General features: G+C 37.3%; 1 protein-coding gene across 2 annotated transcripts; it reads right to left on the minus strand.

The window, feature by feature from the left end:
* Positions 1-2,632: 2,632 nt before the first annotated feature.
* On the minus strand, positions 2,633-4,421 carry PEX11A (peroxin 11A). Of its 2 annotated transcripts, none has more exons than XM_089384109.1 (2): positions 4,060-4,421; positions 2,633-3,818 (listed from the first exon to the last, which is right to left on the minus strand). In XM_089384109.1, exon 2 carries the CDS (start codon positions 3,789-3,791, stop codon positions 2,952-2,954), a length of 840 nt encoding a protein of 279 aa, XP_089240235.1. In that variant the 5' UTR covers positions 3,792-3,818; positions 4,060-4,421; the 3' UTR covers positions 2,633-2,951. The 2 variants fall into 2 exon arrangements, with proteins under 2 accessions (XP_089240235.1, XP_089240236.1); XM_089384110.1 differs by having other exon boundaries at positions 4,139-4,420.
* Positions 4,422-18,688: the final 14,267 nt, after the last annotated feature.

Here is an 18,688-nt window from a genome sequence, read left to right on the forward strand (position 1 = left end):
TTTAATAAATTCAAAACATCATTAAGCAATTACACTCAGAAAATTCAGCAGTGACTGCAACGGAAACAGTGAAGATCACTGTAGAATAGCCATGCACAGTAGACACCAAAGTTTACACTGGGAAAACCTGAACTCGGGAAAAACCCAACAATCTTTTCTAGGATAAATTGTTTAGTATACAATCTGATTGTTTCAAGTCAACCTTGGTCAATCCCGACCAAAATACCATCACAGGTCAAACCTGGCAAAACAGACTGAAAATCGGCCCTCCTGCAACTACCCAGAAACTCAGCTCCTCAGAGATACTCGGCCTCAGACTGCTTCACACATACGAAGGAGAGAGAGATTGAATGTGTGTTCAATGAGTGAGGGTGAATGACCTTTTATAGCACATCTTCTAGCTGAACTTTTGGAGGCAAATTTAAATTTAATTTTCCCTCCTTAATTTTAAATTTTGATTTTCCCTCTTAAATTTAATTTTGATTTTACCTCTCAAATTTATTCATGCACAAATTCAAATTTAATTTCTTTGACTCTTAAATTTCTTTCGTGGGCCAATTTGTGTAGCTGAGGAATAACTCCTGCATCTACCCAAAATTCAATAGGTTGGTACCAAAGATTACATGGACATAAAATCCTTAGTGAGTTTTTCTATAATTTTAGCACTAGAAGACCCTCTAACAATATTCAACTTCGATAGATTGGCCCCACCTACTTAGAAGGAATGGTAGGCTCATAATATTTTATCAACTCATCCAAGGTTAAAAGAGTAACCATTTCACTAGATTTTCTTGCATCTCTATTCCAAGTCCTCGGGAAGCATGTTTGATGGCATTTAACTAGTGCTGTGACGTGTTGCTATTGCCAGAGTCCAGACGTCCAGTCATGCTTGGTAACCCTTATCAAGTCTTGGTTTTGTAAGTTATGAAAGCTAGGAGTTTTGGAGGTCAACCTGTCATGTCTGGTAGGTTAGTTCAGGCTGGTATTTTTTGGATACCTGATGTTACCGACTGTTTCTTAAGCTCATATATCAATCTTTTCTATCTAAGGGGCTCCCTTTGACTGTTTGGTATCTTAATTTTTCTAACTAATGTATCTCTGAAAGAACAATCTTAGAGATTTATTCAATGATATCCATTACGAAAACATACCAATAATATTTATTATTACACATTCATTTGGATAGAACAGGCTCTAGCTTTATATCCCATGGATGCAATCATCTTTCAACTCTTTCTCAATGGATGATAACTTCCAATTTCTTCCATATGCTGCATACCTTAGGCCTTATCGTGGTTGTACACGAGAGATCTTTCCTATTTGAGATTTTACATTCCAATAGGACAAATCATTCACAAATCCATGCATTGATTTTCTACGTGCATTTTACATGCATTATATATGACCCAACATGCTGTACTCGATTTGGTAACTACTAGGAGGCTTATAAGTTATGATCCTAATTCACAGATATGTGTACAGGCAAACGACAATTCTAAAAATCATCTATCAAAATGATCGGATATAGCACGAAAGTTGCCCATATTTCACCAGCATTGCTGATCTAAAAGTTCAACCATACTAGATGTTTTTCATGGTCCTTTGACTTCAATCAGCTAACTCCAATAGGCTGACTTCTTATACCCAGAGTGAAATATTATTAACGCAAGAAAATGATTAGTAAAGTTTCCTGATTAAGTTGAACTGATTTTGAGCTGGGTGATTTTGGACGTAGAAAATCCCAAACTAGAGCACTGTGCAGGTTGATATGATGTCGGAATCAAAACTTACTCATATAAAGCTGCAATGTCTCTGCTCCAGATATGCTCCTTATTGAATTATTTAATTTTCTACTGCCAAATACTCTTTCCAGAAAGGCATGCCTAAGCTTACTTTAGAAAGCAGAAGTGAGAACTTAAAAGTTAAAACCACTTGAACTAACTTGAACTGAATCCAGCCAATATTATAAATTTTGAGCCAACCTACCAACTTCTACCACACTTAGTCTGAACTTAGCATGCTCACAAAGCCTTAATCAAGGTGAATTTTCACGCACAACCAAATGTATTTTTTTGGCATTTGAAGCCCTAACTTAGCTGAGAAACCTTCGAGAACGAACCTGTGAAACTAAGAAAAACCAAGCCCCCTAAAAAGGGAAATTTATTGATCTATTAAATGCATTTAATAATGGGATTATTATATAGAGCTCTAGAGTTTGCTGACTCTGCATGGATTTCAACCCCTCAAAGTCACTCCCGTATAAATCTAAGAGTATTTGCCCATGTGTCCATTAAGGGAACCCAACATAGGAAATATATCCAAATAGTGATTTATGTATACTTACATTTTTTTTATTTCCAAATCTTTGATCCATTCGAAGGACAAATTGACTTCGAGTAAATAATTCTGAGATTATAATATTCAAGAAAAGATACCAATCAATACAGAAATGTAGAATTTAACATATATTAAATATAATTCCAGGCATGCAAAACATGTATTTTATTACACCTTCATTTTGCAAAGCAGAAAAAGGGCCATGTCTTACTTGGTAGTTATAAGAACAGGTATTTTTAAGGTTTAGCCATATTGCTCTTAAAAAATAATCCATTACTCTTTAAGAGATTAAGCATAGAAAGAAGAGCTGCTTTTTAAACAAATACCCTTTTCAATCTGGTGCAGAAAAATAATTTTCTGTTTTTTTTTAACTCCTCATTTACCAGTAAATAATGTTATGTAAACCAACTAGAGGACAAACTAAAAGTTCAAAAGCTACAAGTGTAATTAATAGCGAAGGAAGGAGCAAGGAAGGAGAGTATTTTTGGAATGAAATCACATATGCCACTACCATATGATAGCTGGCAATTACGGACATCACATAGATAACAGTGATTACCAGAAAACTCTGAAAATGTTAGAAAAGAAAGGATCACCTCAATCTCACATCACGATTAGCACGCTGACCAGTTTTTTTGCGCACTAATAAGAGCAGAAAGCAATCCTGCACTTGCAAGGAGAAGAGGATTCGACAAGGTTCCTTTTCCATCGCGAATGTCCGCCAAAGCCAGCAAGCCATCAGCAAAGTCTTGTATGATGGAGACTACCTTTGCGACCTGCTTCTCTCGTAACTGGCTAATCTCTGCAGCATACTTGTCTGAAATCTGTGCTTTTTCAGTCACACTAGAAATTTTGGATGCGATAACAGATTCTTTTTTCCTGAGGACAGATATCTGCAAACCCTTCAGGGCAATACTTCCACAGTAACCTATTAATTCAGTCCAAGCACTAATCATCTGCAATTTGGCACCGTATCGATCGTCAATTAGGCCAGCTTTGATCAGCCAGGTGAATTGCTCCACAAAATAGTAAATACCATCTCCTCCATAGGCCACAATTTCTAATATACCTTCTTTTGAATACAAAGAAACTTTCTTTATTGCATTGTAATCCTGTATGAACTTGCCGAGTCTGAACGCTTTTCTGCTAACTCCAAGACTTGTATCGAAATTTTTAAGCCTTTTGGCCAGAAGGGCATCCTTAGAGACGACAGAAGAAGACAGAATTATTTTGGCAGAGTACCTGGCAATCTTCAGAACCTTGTCAACGCCATCCCTTCTTGCTAAATAAGCTTCCAAATGCTCTGAAAAATCTCTTTCTTTTTTTTTGCTTTGCATATTTTTTGCACTGACACTAGTATTGGCATTAACACTTCTAGCAACTGTGCCTGTGCCTGTGCCTGTAGATGTCTCTGTCAATGTCTCTGGATTTGCAGAGGGTTTCTGCATTTCCATCCTTCCAAATTCTTTTTGAAGATAAATCTACACACAAAGATATGAATTTACTGGCGATGAAAAATCCTTCCAAATTTCTTTAAAAGAAAAATCTACACAGGAAAATATGAATTTTCTGGGAAACGATTCAGATAAAATTAAGCCTCTTGCTCTCCTTCAGCTATTAATTCGGACAAATTAGAAATAAAACATAAATGCATATTAAACTCAGTTTTGGGTATGCAGAATAGAAAGCATGTCCCGTAAAAGCTTGCTTTGGAAAACATACTTTGGGTGTGCAAGACAGAGCGCGGATCAGAGCTTGAAACAAAACAGCAATGGCATCAAATCTGGATGAGAGCTCTGACCTTTTAAATGAAGAAATATAAGTTTCGATGCAAACTCTTTTCTCGAAACAAAAGCTCCTATGCTATCATATGCTCCTGGAAGCCATTAATTGATCCAGAGTATTTGACATGGGCAAAACTGGAACCACGCAGGTATCGTGCAGAAATACACTTTGATGACCTCACCACGCCAAATATAGAAGGCCTAACAAACGCAATCATGAAAAAGTATACATATGACTAACATGCTCGTGAAGCGAGACAAAACTTGGATTGCGGGAAGTTCGCTGCGCAACAAATGGATAATGGATGGGGTTATGAAATTTTGTGGCGGGCACTTTTGGATTTTTTCCTTCCCAACATTTTTTAATCACCATAGAGTTATAATTTATGTTAAATTATCTAATTTTTAATTTTAGTTGGTTATTGACGGTTTTTAAAGTTGGTTGGTGAAATTAAAGTGTTGTTATTATTTGTATTCCTTTTAGAAAGGAGACTCTAAAATAAAATTAAAAAATAAGGGTAATAGTTGTAATGAAGCATAATTTTTGTTTCTACTATTATCGTTAGTTAATTGATTGAAGGCTCTGCAAAATGTGGAGAAAACTCTGCATAAAGAAAGTAAAACTTTCTCTGCACAAAGTTTTCCGCAATGAAATATGTTTTTACGACTGGCGATATCATTTTTTTGTATTGAATGGTTGTTGCGGCTTATGCATTAGATAACACACACACACATATATATATGGGTATATTTTTTATTAGAACATGTGTGGGGTGCAGAGCTTCGTTTGAGTGCAGAGAAGTTGATTATGCGGGAGTGCAGAGAAATGTGTTTTCTCTGCACTCCCACACAATCAACTTCTCCGCACTCAAATGAAGCTTTGCGCCAAATGCAAAGTGTAGTTAACTAGTTGCTTCAATTTCATTGCTTAGATTGCTTGATCTAAATGGTAAACACTTATAGTGTTAGGTCCCTATACTACTAGTGTAACCCCTTATTGTTATTATTATGCCTCATAGAAGCCCACTATTGTTATTGTTGTGTCCCTACAATATCATTGATATGTAGGCTCTGATGTATTGAGACCCCTTAGACTCTGATATATAGAAAGGAGGTCTTGTCATTTGTATCATCCAAGAATTGTTCATTTGTGTAAAGTAAAGGAGGTTGCCTCCTCGAAGAGACTGAGTTTGAAGTCGTTGATTTATCTTTTCAATCTTTTTGTGAGTTGGTTCCATAACATTTGGTATCAAAGCTTTGGATCCTAGGGTTTCGCTGCTCCAAACAAGTCATCGTGGCATTTTCGCTATAACTTTTTTTCTACGCAGTTTGAGAAGCTAGAAAAAACCCATTTGAGCCGAAATCGTTTTGAACCTCGGGTCTGAATTTTAGATCTTGTCTCGCTATATTTTCAGAGATATGATTTGAGGAAGTTAGGGTTTTTGCAAGCTCCAGAATTCCATCTCAAACAGGCCATTGTGGCATTTTCGCTACAATTTTTGTTCTACGAAGGTTCAGAGTTTGAAATTAAAACCCATTTGAGCCAAAATCGTGGTGAAGCTTGGGCCCGAATTGCGGATTTTTTTCGCTATATTTTCGAAGATACTGTCCAAGACATTTAGGGTTTTTGCAAACTCCTGAATTACGTTCCAAACAAGTGACCCTAGGAAAATCGTCATAACTTTATCTCTGAGAATCAGATTGAAATTTCGTAAGAAGTCACAAAAAGATGACGGACTGTAATTTTCTGTGTATTTTGTTCAGGTCTGAAGGTCGAAATAGTGACACATGGAAGGACGTACAAGTTCGCTCTACTGAACCAGTCTATAATCATGTCATCGTAGGCGATTTGGCATAACTCTTTCTTGAAGAATCCAATATTGATCAGACTAGTGGGGTTAGAAAGAGGACTCAAATATCTACCACAGGACGCAATTTCAGAACTTTGAGATCCGAAATTACAGAGTTATAGTCGTTTCAAGATCGAGCTCCTAAAATCAAGAAAAAATGATATGAGGAAGTTTGGTGACAAGGATCCGGTAAATTGGATACTACAGATGGAGCAATATTTTGATTTACATGATGTACAATTGTTACAAAAGGTACATATTGCATCTTTCTATTTAGAACCAAATCAGTTTGTATGGTATAGAGGGCTTTGTTCTCGTAAACCATTTGCCACCTGGTTAATTTTCACGGAGGAAATGATAGCACATTATGAGAATACAAAGAGCAACACCTTCTTTAGCCAATTGATAAATCTCAAACAAAAGGGTTCAATGGAAGAGCACATTGAGGAGTTCCAAAAATTGAATATAAGGGTAAATGATATTCCAGAGAAGCAAAGGATTGATGTCTTCATAGGGAATTTAAAGGATAACATTCAACATGAGGTTCGCCTTTGGGAACCTGATTCATTGGTGAAGGTATTCAGGTTGGAAAAAAAATTTGAAAGAGGAATTATGGAAACAAGGAATCCTACTACTCACAACTATAAATATGGAAGTGTTTTTTCTCCTAGCCTTCCACAACCTACAAGGTTTACAACACAACAATTGGAAGAAAAAAAGAGAAAAACGGTTTTGTTACAATTGTGATAGCAAATACACTAAAGGTCATCACTGTGCTGAGAAGAAATTATTTTACATAGATTGTGAAGAGGAGGAAGAAAAGGATCAAGAAACATCAAAAGAAGAGGATATACACCAGGAACCAACCCCGGAGAAAGAAGAAATGAATCCAACCATATCTTGTAAAGCATTGGCAAGAATTACCACTCCTCAAACTCTCAAGATAGAAGGACATATCAAGAAGAAAAAGGTTCAAGAAGTGAAAGATCACATCAAGCATCAAGAAATGAATCCGACCATATCTAGTAATGCATTGGCAGGAATTACCACTCCTCAGACTCTCAAGATAGAAGAACATATCAACAAGAAAAAGGTTCAAGCAGTGAAAGATCATATCGAGCATCAACATCAAGTTCTCCAACTTTTAAAGGATAACCCCACTTCGGTGTAGAATCGAATGAAAAAACATGAAGATCAACATTGCAGTGAAATATGTTTTGATGTAGGCCACTGGGTATTTTTACAGCTACATCCATACAAACAAATGTCCCTCAAGCAAGCTAAGAAGGATAATAAATTATCACCAAAGTATTATGGTCCATACAAGGTATTACAAAAGATTGGTACTATGGCATACAAATTGGAGCTTCCTGCATCTTCTCGAGTGCACTCAGTTTTCCATGTTTCATGCTTAAAGAAGGTTATAGGTGAGAAGATCTCAATTCAAACAATATTGCCAGAACTTGACGAGGAAGGAAAAATCATATTGGAACCAGAAGCAGTCACAAAAACAAGAAATTGATAGCTACGAAATCGATCAATTTTAGAGTATCTCATCAAGTGGAAGAACTTACCCACTAAATATTCCACATGGGAGGATGAGAATTTTATACAAAAGCATCCAAAACTACTCAAGCGTTGAGGACAACACTTTTTGAAGGAGAGGGGCATGTTAGGTCCCTATACTACTAGTGTAACCCTTTATTGTTATTATTATGCCCCATAGAAGCCCATTATTGTTATTGTTGTGCCCCTACAATATTATTGTTATGTAGGATTTGATTGTATTGGGACCCCTTGACTCCTATATATAGAAAGGAGGTCTTGTCATTTTATCATCCAGGAATTGTTCATTTGTGTAATATAAAGGAGGTTACCCCCTCGAAGAGGCTGAGTTTAAAGTCATTGATCTATCTTTTCAATCTTTTTGTTAGTTGGTTTCATAACATATAGACTTTAAATGCAAATCTCTTAAGGATCAAGGAGAACAAAGACCATGTATTCTAGAATTGCATGTCGTCTCAGAAGCAATGAGACTCGGGTTTGAACCACGTTACCATGTATTTGGCCTTACTCCACAGGCTCTCACATCGAGAAAAAATGGCGACTCTCGTATACAAGGATATCATTGTGAAGCCCTCTGGAGAATAATAAGCAGTGACGTCAAATGTCAACCGCAATTTTAGAGCAATTATATTGCATGTAATAGACATTATATAAGCTAGGTTGTCAATGCTTATTTTTTCCACTACTTGGACTAGCCTGGTTTGGTTAATATCCATGTTCATATTTGTTAATAGTCTAATGGTCATATTTGTTAACATTAGACTATTAATAAACAAATATGAACATTAGATGTGTTGCAGTCTCGAATTTGGACGATCTCGAATTTGAATAAAGCTTCCTATTGTGCAGAGGAAACTTGCCTCCGCACAATGGGAGGAAACTTGCCTCCGCACAACACCGAGAACTTGTCACCACATCAGACAACACTACTAAGAGATAAGCATATTTTCATATATATTCAATTGTGTTCCCACTGAAACCTTGTTGATTATTAAAAATGTCATTAATTTAATATAGAATATACTAGTAGATTTGTTTGCACCAACAAATGGACACAACCGCCATGGACTAAGCTAGTAATAACGCCGAAAACTTTGTCCACATGGTCCATTGCCATGGAACTTTGTCATAAACATAGTGTGAATGAAATTTCCACCTCATAATTAAAAAAACAAAACTTAATACCTTTATTATTACCGTGTTTATCAAGATTGTTGAAGAGTTTGTTTATAAATTCATGTTAGCAGAACTAATCCTTATGATCTTAACACAAAAGTGAATTTCTTTTAGTCGACGTGCATAAATGGAGAGCCATAGGCCACATGTAGCAATCTATCTGTCTCTCGGGATGGGCCATCTCATCCCAATGGTTGAGCTTGCAAAGAGGCTAACACTCCACCATGAATTCTTTATTGCCTTCATCATACCCAAATAGATGGCGGCCTTGTTATGCCTAGTTACCAAAATCATATAGGTAAATACTTTAGGGATATATTTTTGTCCCTAGAACCTCGTCCTCCTGCTAAGGGCGAGCAACTTTTTTTCTCTTCGTCCCTCGATTTTTCGAGGCAAAAGAAAGGGCAATTTTAATGTGACTCTTATGCCTTTAGTAACCCACCCTATTGATTAAACAAAACAAATCTGACCCCCTTAAATCAAGAAGAAATAGGGCTTGCTGGATCTATAGGTACTGGTATCGGGTAAATATTAGCAGGTACTGGATCTTGATCTGCACCATCCCTTAAAAAAGCATTTGCACATACTTTATTCAACAATTGAGATGACAAGCATAATGCCTCAAATGACAAGAAACACCCTTAACTTTTCATTACCTTCACAATTAGTACTAAAGGGCAGATCTAGCTATTATGGTTAGAGTGAAATCACCTTACATGAATCAATCTACGGTTCTCATGATTGAGAGAGTAAGGTGAGGGAGAAAGTCGCAAGTCCAATTTAAGGGAACCGCTTGAATAAAGGGCATAAAGTACTCCTGTAAAGAGATTAATATGAAAGATTATGAGAGAGTTGACTATTAAGAAAGAGTTGTTGTGAACCAGTGTTGAAAGTTGTACAAAGTTGGAGTGTGTGGGTGTGAAAGAAGTCATGGAGCCATGAAAGAAGTGTTGAATATCGTAAGCTAAGCATCGAAGTATTAGAGCGTGAACGTTGTGTGAAAGAAGCCATAATCAGAACCTATACATGTGGGGATGTTCCATGTAGGCTAGTTGTTTTATAGTATGTGGAGCTTTTCTTGTGTGGACAAGCAATGTGTGGGGCTTTCCACACAGTGAAAGCTCCACACAAGCAAAGCTTTACACTTTAGAAATTCCTTGTAGATTCAAACTGCTAATTACAATTTACTAAAACAATAAACTTGAATCTACTCTACTCATCATTGGAAACAATCAAACGATCATGAAATCACGAAGCATACAAATAAAGAATTCAATCAACACATTACATAATGATTTTCTGGGGAAAGCCACAACTAAAAATTCCTCCTATCTGTATATTGCATTATTCAAAAAATATGAGAAAATTACAATGTTTTTCAAAGCAACCTCTACACTATCTCTGTCTATCTCACTGTTTCCTAGACAATCCCAGGACAATACTTAACCAATTTCTCACTTGCCCAAGTCCCTATTTCTTTGTGTTTTTTCCTTGGGAATTAGCCCCCTATTAATTAGGGAAATTCCTCAATTGGAATTGCGCAATCCTCACATGCCTTCCTCTAACTGCATGCATCACCTGTACAATTTAGAGGATTATACAACTTATAGTACATTGTCCCTAAACTCCAATCTCAATTGGGTAACTCTCAGATCTGACATGAATGAGTTATTTATGAGCAAATCATCAATTAACTGGTTGAACACATCAAACAGCATCCCATTGTCTGACCTCCTACTAGTTCCTCCATCAGTTGGAACTAGTTTAACTAACTTTAACTCAATTAAACTTAATTAATTAATTAGAAATCAAAATAAAATCAATCAAAGCTCCCATAATGTAGGAGACACTCTACAAGACTCAAGTTAGACCCTCAACTCGAATTAACTGAACCAACTAAGTAAAATTAATTTAGTTAACTCGTACAAGTTCTCTTGTGATGTGGAATTACAATTTTATTTCTAATTTAATTCAAGGACAAAATTAAATTAGGATTTTCTTGTTGCATTTTCAACACTCCCTCTCAACAAGAAAGGGTTTATCTACTACCTCAATCCTACCTCTATGGAACTCGAATTTGCCTCTTGATAGTGCCTTAGTCAAGATGTTTGCGTCTTTCTCCTTTGTAGGAATGTACTCCAACAACATGATTCTCCTCTGCACATAATCTCATAGATGGTGATACCAAATGTCGATATGCTTGGACCAATCATGAAAAATTGGATTCTCAGAGAGTTTGATACAACTCTGATTGTCACAGTAAATCACTATAGGATCCATTTGCTGACCAAATAACCCAACAAGGATATTCCTCATCCAGATAGCTTCACAAGATGCTTGACTAGCAACCATGTACTCTGTTTCTGCTGAACTGATTACAATTGATCTCTGCTTCCTTTTATACCAAGAAACTGTTGTTGACCCAATACTGAAGATTCCCCCTAATGTGCTCTTCATGTTGAATGGACTCCCTGCCCAATCTGCATCTGTGAAGCCTTGCAGCTTCACTCCCTCTATCTGTCTATACCAAAGACCAAACTGAGTGGTGCCTCTGAGGTATCTCAACACATGTTTAGCTGCCTTCCAATAGAGTTTGGTTGGCTTAACCATTGCTTGACTAAGTTGGTTAACTGCAAAACATATTTCTGGTCGTGTGTTCACGAAGTACATAAGTGAACCCACAAGTTTCCTGTAAATAGTAGCCTCCACTACTTCACCTGAAGTAACATCTTCCTTCCTCCAATTCCCTGCTAGAGGAGTCTCCATGGGTTTGTTATTTTCCATGTGGCACTTCTTCAGTATCTCGTTGGCATATTTTCCCTGAGGTACAAACAATTCCTCGTCGTCCTTGTCATACTTCCATACCAAGGAAATAATGCATGAGCCCCAGGTCCTTCATCTCAAATTCTCTTGCAATATCCTCTTTGCAAGATTTTACTAGCTTCTCATCACCTGTTAAAATTAAATCATCGACATATAATACTATAATCAACAATTTACCTTCAACCACAATATGGTAAAGGTTTGCATATGCTTCACTTTTGATGAAGCCCAAACCAGTGAAATAGTTGTCAATCCTGGTGTACAAGCACGAGGTGCTTATTTCAATCCATACAATGCTTGCTTGAGTCTGCACACATGTGACTCCCTGTTGAAGGTCTCAAATCCTTTCGGTTCCTCAATGTACACCTCTTTCTCAATCACTATGTTGAGGAATGTTGTCTTCACATCCATCTGATGTATCTTCCATCCCATCTGCACTAAAAGTGATAGAATATATATGATTAAAGATTACCTTGCTACTGGAGCAAAGGTCCCCTCCTAATCAATTCCCTCCACCTGAGAGAACCCTCAGGCCACAAATCTGGCCTTGTGTTTCTCGACACTTCCATCTGTTGCTTGCTTTACCTTATAAAGTCATATGGAACTCACCACTGACTTGTCTGCTGGTCATGGGACCACTTCTTAAACATTGTTTCTGATAATGGATTCATACTCCTCTACCATGGCATAAACCCATATTGGTTGTTGCACTGCTTCCTCGAAGGAGGATGGCTCAATCCCTACACTCTCGCTCATCAAAACCATGTAACCAACATACCGATTTGGTGACTTCCTTTGTCTGCGCTGTGATGTGGGTGCTACCACATTCTTTCTAGCATCATACATCAATATGTCAACATATCTGGTGCACTTCCTCCAATCTCTAGAAGTCTTTGCATGAGTGGGTGCTTCCACTCTCTGCTCCTCTGCATGTGGCTACTCCACATCATCCTGGGGTTCTTTCTTTGGAGCTAGAAGCTCCTCATCTACATGTAACTCAAGCTCCCTCTCAAGGGAACATCTCATGGCCTTCTCTTCATCGAACTTCACATCTATACGAACCATTGTCATCGTGTGAGATGGTAGGTACATCCAATAGTTGTGAGGTGTATCAGTGTACCCCATAAATATGCCCAACCCAACTTTCGGTTCTAGATTTTTACTTGCATCCTTGGTAGCATGATAGTAAATTGATGAACCAAATATCCCAAATTGTGCCACATCTGGTTTCTTACCTAAAAAATCTTCTTCTGGTGTACTCATCCTGAGAATCTGATGAGGACTACTATTCTGCACATATATAGTTATGCTGCATGATTCAGCCCACAAGTGCAACGATAAGCCCTGATCATGTAACATTGCCCGTGCATCTCCCACAATATTTTTGTTCTTCCTTTCATCCACTCCATTATGTTGCGGGTTATGGGGTGTTATTAATTCCCGTCGAATGCCTTCTGATGCACATAAGTTCTTGAATTCATTCAACACATATTCTCCACTTTCATCACTCCTGAGAGCCTTCACTTTCCTACTAGTGTCTTTCTCAACAAGTTCTTTAAATTCACAAAATTTAGAGAATGTCTGATCTTTCTTTTGCATGAAGGAAATCCAGCACTTACATGAGAAATCATCTACAAATATTACATAATACATGTGCTTGGTTGTGGACATAATACATGTGCTTGGTCGTGGAGGCTGTCAAGAATGATCCACACACATCTGAGTGAACTCTTTCAAGGATCGCTTGTGCTTGAATATCCTTATCATAAAAGGTGGCCTTGGTGTACTTCCCCAATGTACACCCTTTCCATGTATCTCTCTGCTCTAGTACACCCTTGGGAAGTCATGTAGAAATATGATGCATGATCTTCAAAGCTCCGTGGTGCAAGTGGCCCAATCTTCTATGCCATGATTCACCGATGTCTTGGCTCTGCACCTTCTCTTCTTTTGTGCTCAAAGCAACACAATCTTCTACATCCAATTTGTAGAGGTTCTTCACTTGAACCCCTATCCATTTCACTTGTCTTGAGGCTATGTATGAAGGAAAGCCTTTCCTGTGCTAAATATCACGTCATAGCCACGACCCTCCAACATAGCAATTGAAACCAAATTCTTCTTCAGACCTGGAACATACATGACATATTTTAATGTGAGAGGAGAACCATACTCCCTTTGAAAAATAACAGTATCGATGTCAGTTGCGCTATACTTTCCGTCATCTCCCATTTCGATGTGCATCTAGAGGTCCTTCTCCTCCAAGTCACTGAATAATTCTTTGTTTCCAATCATATGGAATGAGGCTCCACTATCCAGATACCACACACTACCCATCACTAATGTCACCATGCAAGCAATGAGGGTGAAATCCAACTCAAATTGTGAAGCAAGAGCTTCACATGCTGCTCCTCCCGAGGGCTTCTCACCAACCTTCTTGTGCGGACACTTCATGGCATAGTGTCCCAGCTCATGACAATGAAAACATTTAATCTTCGACAATTCCTTCTTCTTGCCTGCCTAACTCGAATATGATTTGGAATGGGATGACTTTCCTTTCCCTTTCTTTGCCTTTCCAGCCAAGGCATAGTTATCCTCATCATCATGCTTGTATGAGGATCCATCTCTGGTGTTCCATCGAATCTCTTCATGCACCAAGTTGGACAACAAACGCTCTGACTCTGGTAGCTTCTCCCTTCCATTTACCGAATCTTGGTAGCTGTGCTAGCTCTTGGGAAGGCCTAGAAGTGCTAGGCTGGCCAAATCATCTTCAACAATTGTAACACCAACACTTCCAATCGCATACCGCCATTGGGTGAACTTATTCATGTTCTTTGGTATTGTTTTGCCCTTCTCCATCTTGATTTTCCTAAGCTTGTCCTTCAGTGCCAACTTCCTGTGGTCACTGTTGTTCTGAAACAGGTCTGTCAAGGCCTTCCACATTTCATATGGAGTCTCCTTCCCATGGAGGTTCGAGACAATATGATCTTGAAATCCTTCTAGTAAGATCCTTCTCGCCTTTGCAACACATTTCCTCCACTCTACCAGGTCTTGAGCATAAGTTGCTAGAGGCTTAAGAATACCTTTGTCTATGAATTCCTTCAATTTGTTGTCTCCCAACACTGTCTCCATCGTGTCCTTCCAAGCAATATAGTTCGAAGTACCCTCAAGGGAATATTCGAGTCTCAATTCGTCGAATGACATCCTGTTGGCTCCGAAGAATGATACTGCAAATTCGATTTCACCTGCAAAAGACAAACTCATATTCTCCTCTTCTAGAGTGATTTATGCTCTGATACCATGTAGAAATTCCTTGTAGATTTAAACTGTTAATTGCAATTTACAAAAACAATAGACTTGAATCTACTCTACTCATCATTGGAAACAATTAAACGATTGCAAAATCACAAAGCATACAAAAGAAAGAATTCAATCAACACATTACACAATGATTTCCTGGGGAAAGCCACAACTAAAAACTTGTGCTATCTGTATATTGCATTAGTCAGAAAATATGAGAAAATTACAATGTTTTGCTCAACCCAAGCAACCTCTGTACTATCTCTATCTGTCTCACTGCTTCCTAGACAAGCCCAGGACAATACTTAACCAATTTCTTGCTTGAACAAGTCCCTATTTCTTTGTGTTGTTGCCTTGGGAATTAGCACCCTATTAATTAGGAAAATTCCTCAATTGGAATTGTGCAATCCTTATAGGCCTTCCTCTAACTGCATGCATCACCTGTACAATTCAAATGATTATATAACTTATAGTACATCATCCCTGTACTCCAATCTCAATTGGGTAACTCTCATATTTGACATGTATGAGTTATTTATGAGTGAATCATCAGTTAACTGGTTGAACACATGAAACAACACCCCACTGTCTAACCTCCTACTAGTTCCTCCATCAGTTGGAACTAGTTTAACTAACTTTAACTTAATTAAATTGAATTAATTAATTACAAATCGAAATAAACTCAACCAGGGCTCCCATAATGTAGGAGACACTCTACAAGACTCAAGTTAGACCCTCAACTCGAATTAACTGAGCCAACTAAGTCAAATTAACTTAGTTAACTCGTACAAGTTGTTTTGTGATGTGGAATTACAATTTTATTCCTAATTTAATTCAAGGACAAAATTAAATTAGGATTTTCTTGTTGCATTTTCAACATGCACAAGTCTAACAATTCAATTATAATGGAACAATGAACATGTGGACTTGATGGAGTGGATGTTATCTCGTTGTTGCTTAGTGATGGAAGTTTCCATGTCACCGTCCAAAATGTGTTTACCATGATTTAATTGCTCAATCTGAGATAAAGAAGGTAGTTGTCAGGGTTATGATGGAGCCAAAGCGTAAAATCTTGGAATAAACATCACCATTTCTCAGATCAGGGACAAGTAATGTGCAGAGCTTTCAATGTGTGGAGCTTTCTGCATAATGAAAGCTCCGCACAAGCAAAGCTCCACACAAGTCTAGCAATTTTTTTCATGAAATCAACTGAAGCCTATTGAAACTCCTAGCTGCTACAATGCAGAGGTGGCTAGCCTATATTTTTACACAACATTTGCTTCACATGCTCGTAGAACCAATAGCATAATTAACACCAGAGAGAACTAGACACTTTCATGAAATCCATATTGGAGGACATCGCGTAAACAAAAGGGTAATGATCTCATTAATTCATTGTAACAACATTTCTTGAAACTTAGATGAATGTTTAAACGACCATTTAGCATATTGTGATTTTATATCATCTTAATGAGCTAAATCCACAACAAAACATCTCTTGGACATAAAATGTGTGCCCTAAATTTTTACTAATTATAATTCCTAGGAATCGAAGGCGGTATTACTGAAACTAGAACACAAAAATGTCTCGATTTACCAAGGCTTCCACGCTTCTTCATATTCCAACTAATCACAAAATCAACTTTCAAACAAATGCAAAATCAGTAAACTTTAGCCACGACAAATTCTTACCTGTAACGGGATGAGTGCCCCGATGTTTGATGCTCTCATAATTTAATCACAACTTTTCATCCATGTTGTTGATATTTGTTTTGTGGGCGTATAGATAAGATGCAAAAGTAAAATATACCATAAATAATCACTGGAAAAGAATATGAGCAAGGAAGGCATGTTGTAGCTCGCAGAAGAATTAATAAAAAATTCAAAACAAACAAGATCTAGCATTCGATTACACTGAAATCCAAAACCGTTGCAATGATACCTCTACATTAAAGCAATGAGAATTTTAATTCTAGAATTCCTTTACATTAAAGAAACAAGATTTCGAAATCAATAATTCTTTCTAGGTAGATATAAATAAATATTGGATGTTGCGAGGTTTTTGTTGCTCATCAAGCATTGATTTAAACTTCAATTAAAAAGAGATCAAAGTCATTGGAATTTTAGCTTTGAATGCTAAAGTTCTTGTGAACTGCAACAAAATAAAAACTCTGCGCATGCCTGATAACTTTGCATTGCAGGATTTTGTAACTAGAACTCTTTAAGATTACAAATTGACAGGTTGTTCCAAGTGAAGAAGCTGACTAAAAAGTTGAAGCTTGGGAAAACAATAGCTCTCTGCACAATGATTACAAATTCAAGAAATTGTAAATTTTAAAAAAGAAAGTGGCAATTGTGTCATGCCAATTCAAGCAGTTGTAAATTGTTGATCTATGGTTTGTATAAAATTTGGGGGCATTACTGTCAAATAGTAGCGCGCATCTATTATTTGAGGATCATTGTTTGCTTTGTTGGATATGCCGATGTACAAAGTTTCCATTGTGTAGAGGAAACGAAATTTTATTAATTGGAGATTTTGGTTCAAACCCCACCCCATCTACGTAAAGGACCTGCAACCATGTAAGTTTCAACATTATTGGGCAGAGTAGTAGCATGACATTGTCAGTGTCAGAGCACCCACAGATTAAATGGCCACTCACAAAATTAAGCTTTTTAGATTTTAAAATTCTTTGTGACAAATACCAAAAATAAAGCGCCCTCCACCAGGGGAATTATGTCCCATCAGAGCTCGCTCAACCAATTGAAAATTAGAAATAAGATTTCCAGAAAATTAGAAATTTATTTTTGAATTTACAGGAAAATAGAAATATTAAACATTTTCTCAAAACTTTGGTTAAAATTGCAAAAAACTCGACAAAATATTGGAAAACCAATGCACTTTGACATGAGATGATTGCTATAGTCCTTGGCAAGGCAAGGACTAATTAGAGAAAAAAATATATTCTATTTAAATGCTTTCATTACTGATGTGAGTCTCTTCTTGGGTAATCATGATTATCTTTGGAGACTAATTTATGTAGAGGAGGTTTGGTTCAAAACTATGAAAGTTTGAATTTGTGTTTCTTTGTTCTTGTTTGCCACTATACTAGAAGGTTGGGAAAACCTTGATGACATGATCGACACTCTAGTAGTGTCCACCCTTCATCCTTTTAGGCTAGGGGTAGTCCCTTGAATTTTTTTTATTTTAAGGCAACCATGGTTTGCGATCATTGAGTGGCCGCTATGTCCACGGGCAATAATCCACATAGATCCACCAAAGGTGGTCTAATATATCAGGCCTAACCCCAAGGCATCGAGGATATTTGACCTTGTCACCTCCTAATAGACAAGTTACTTAGCAACAAGGGCTCGACCAATTGAGCTATCCCTTGGGGCTAGAAATGTGGCCTAACTCATCACAATTATAGCATCATATAGGGCTCATCCATACACCACCTTGTCCTTTATAACCCCCACTATATCATCCTCAATTTCCTACTGCAGTTGGGTTGCCATTGGTCTCTGTCACTTGGAAGGAATTCCTTTTGAATCTTTCCACCAAGAAATATATTTCCTAAATAACATAACCTCCTTCATGGGTCAATTTTCCCTTGCAAGGGAACTTTTGAAAAATGAATAGATTGAACAACTAGGGAATGGATTCAAAATGCATTTACCTTTTCAGAATGGAATTTTCTATTGATGAGGAACCCAAGGAGGTGATCGATTGACATATTAGCGAATAGATTGATTCAACGATATATATATATATATATATATATATATATATATATATATATGAGGACCACTAGATGAGGACCACTAGATTAACTCCGCCACCACTCTATTCATCTTTGA

The sequence above is a fragment of the Pinus tabuliformis genome, chromosome Q, assembly GCF_031772625.1.
Source record: "Pinus tabuliformis cultivar Carrire ecotype Pingquan chromosome Q, CPIR1, whole genome shotgun sequence".
NCBI lineage: Eukaryota > Viridiplantae > Streptophyta > Pinopsida > Pinales > Pinaceae > Pinus > Pinus tabuliformis.